This window comes from Rhincodon typus, chromosome 47, assembly GCF_021869965.1.
Source record: "Rhincodon typus isolate 14 chromosome 47, sRhiTyp1.1, whole genome shotgun sequence".
Taxonomy (NCBI): Eukaryota; Metazoa; Chordata; class Chondrichthyes; order Orectolobiformes; family Rhincodontidae; genus Rhincodon; species Rhincodon typus.
The window spans coordinates 1,886,087-1,887,301 of NC_063378.1; the positions used below are offsets into that span (position 1 = coordinate 1,886,087).

The window sequence follows — 1,215 nt, forward strand, 5'->3', positions numbered from 1 at the left end:
CAGCGACACACTGCAAATGGCCGCCAGGGCAGGGGGAGCAGCGACACCCTGCAAATGGCCGCCAGGGCAGAGGGAGCAGGGACACACTGCAAATGGCCGCCAGGGCAGGGGGAGCAGGGACACACTGCAAATGGCCGCCAGGGCAGAGGGGTGGGGCAGGGACACACTGCAAATGGCCGCCAGGGCAGAGGGGGCAGGGATATAGTGCAAATGGCCACCAGTACAGGAGCAACGAACCAATGAAGTTTGTGATATGAGTCCCTCACAAGAGGGTCTCCAATTCCAATAACCGGGAGCTACCACTTACTTGTAAACACTGTTCAAAATCCCGTTCCTAAGGGACAGGCCTCCGTAGATCCAGAGGGTGGAGCTTGGGCCTTCCACCATTGAGTGGCCCAGACGCCTCAGGGGACCATCGTCTGCCTGGCGGAGCAATGTTTAGAGTCAGAGCCTGGAAACTGGGCATCAAATCTCACACAGCCCAGTGACAGGGCCGAGAGAGGGGGACACAGAGTCATGTTACAACAGGGAGGGAGGGAGGCGTGAGGTGAGGGGAGAGGGGGGTGTGCGCGGAGCGGGCAGAGGATGGTGAAGGAGATAGAGGTGAGGGGGAGGGAGGGGCAAAGGGGAAGAGGGAAAGAAGGTACAGGGAGAGAAGGGCGAGGGGAGAGAAGGGCGAGGAGGGTGGCAAGGGCAAGGTGGGGAGCGGCAGTGAGGTGGGGAGGGGTGGGTGGGAAAGGCAAGGGGGAGAAGTGCAGGGCAGAGGAGCTGGGGAAGAGGTGTGAGGGGGGAGAGGGAAGTTAGGGGGAAGGAGTCTAGCAGCAAAGACCGGTGAGGAGCAACAGGAGATATTTAGGAAGACAGTTTGTGGCTCACAATAAAGATATGTTCCAGTGAGGAAGAATGATTCAAGCAAGGGGATAAAACCTAACCAGGGATGTTAAGGATAGTACCAAATTGAAAGGAAATGTACAATGTGGCAAAGATTGTTCTAAGTCAGAGGATTGGGAAAAGTTTTTAAAGACAACAAAAGTCCGCCTTTATTTCAGAGGGAATGGAGTATAAAAGTAGAGAGGTTTGTCTAAATCTATACAAGGCCACAGGTTAGATCACAGCTGGAAAACACAGAACAGTTTGGTCCTCTTATCGAAAGATAGAGTGGCATTGAAGGCAGTCCTGAGAAAGTTCACGAGGCTGACACTGCATGTGGATGGA

At 54.7% G+C, this 1,215-nt stretch overlaps 1 protein-coding gene across 1 annotated transcript in view; it reads right to left on the minus strand.

Moving 5' to 3' along the window:
* megf8 (multiple EGF-like-domains 8) overlaps window positions 1-1,215 on the minus strand; it is a 23,277-nt gene that overhangs the window by 19,211 nt on the left and 2,851 nt on the right. The window contains exon 4 of the mRNA XM_048620569.1: window positions 308-423. Within this exon, the coding sequence (XP_048476526.1) occupies window positions 308-423 (116 nt within the window). The remainder of the gene's footprint in view (window positions 1-307; window positions 424-1,215) is intronic.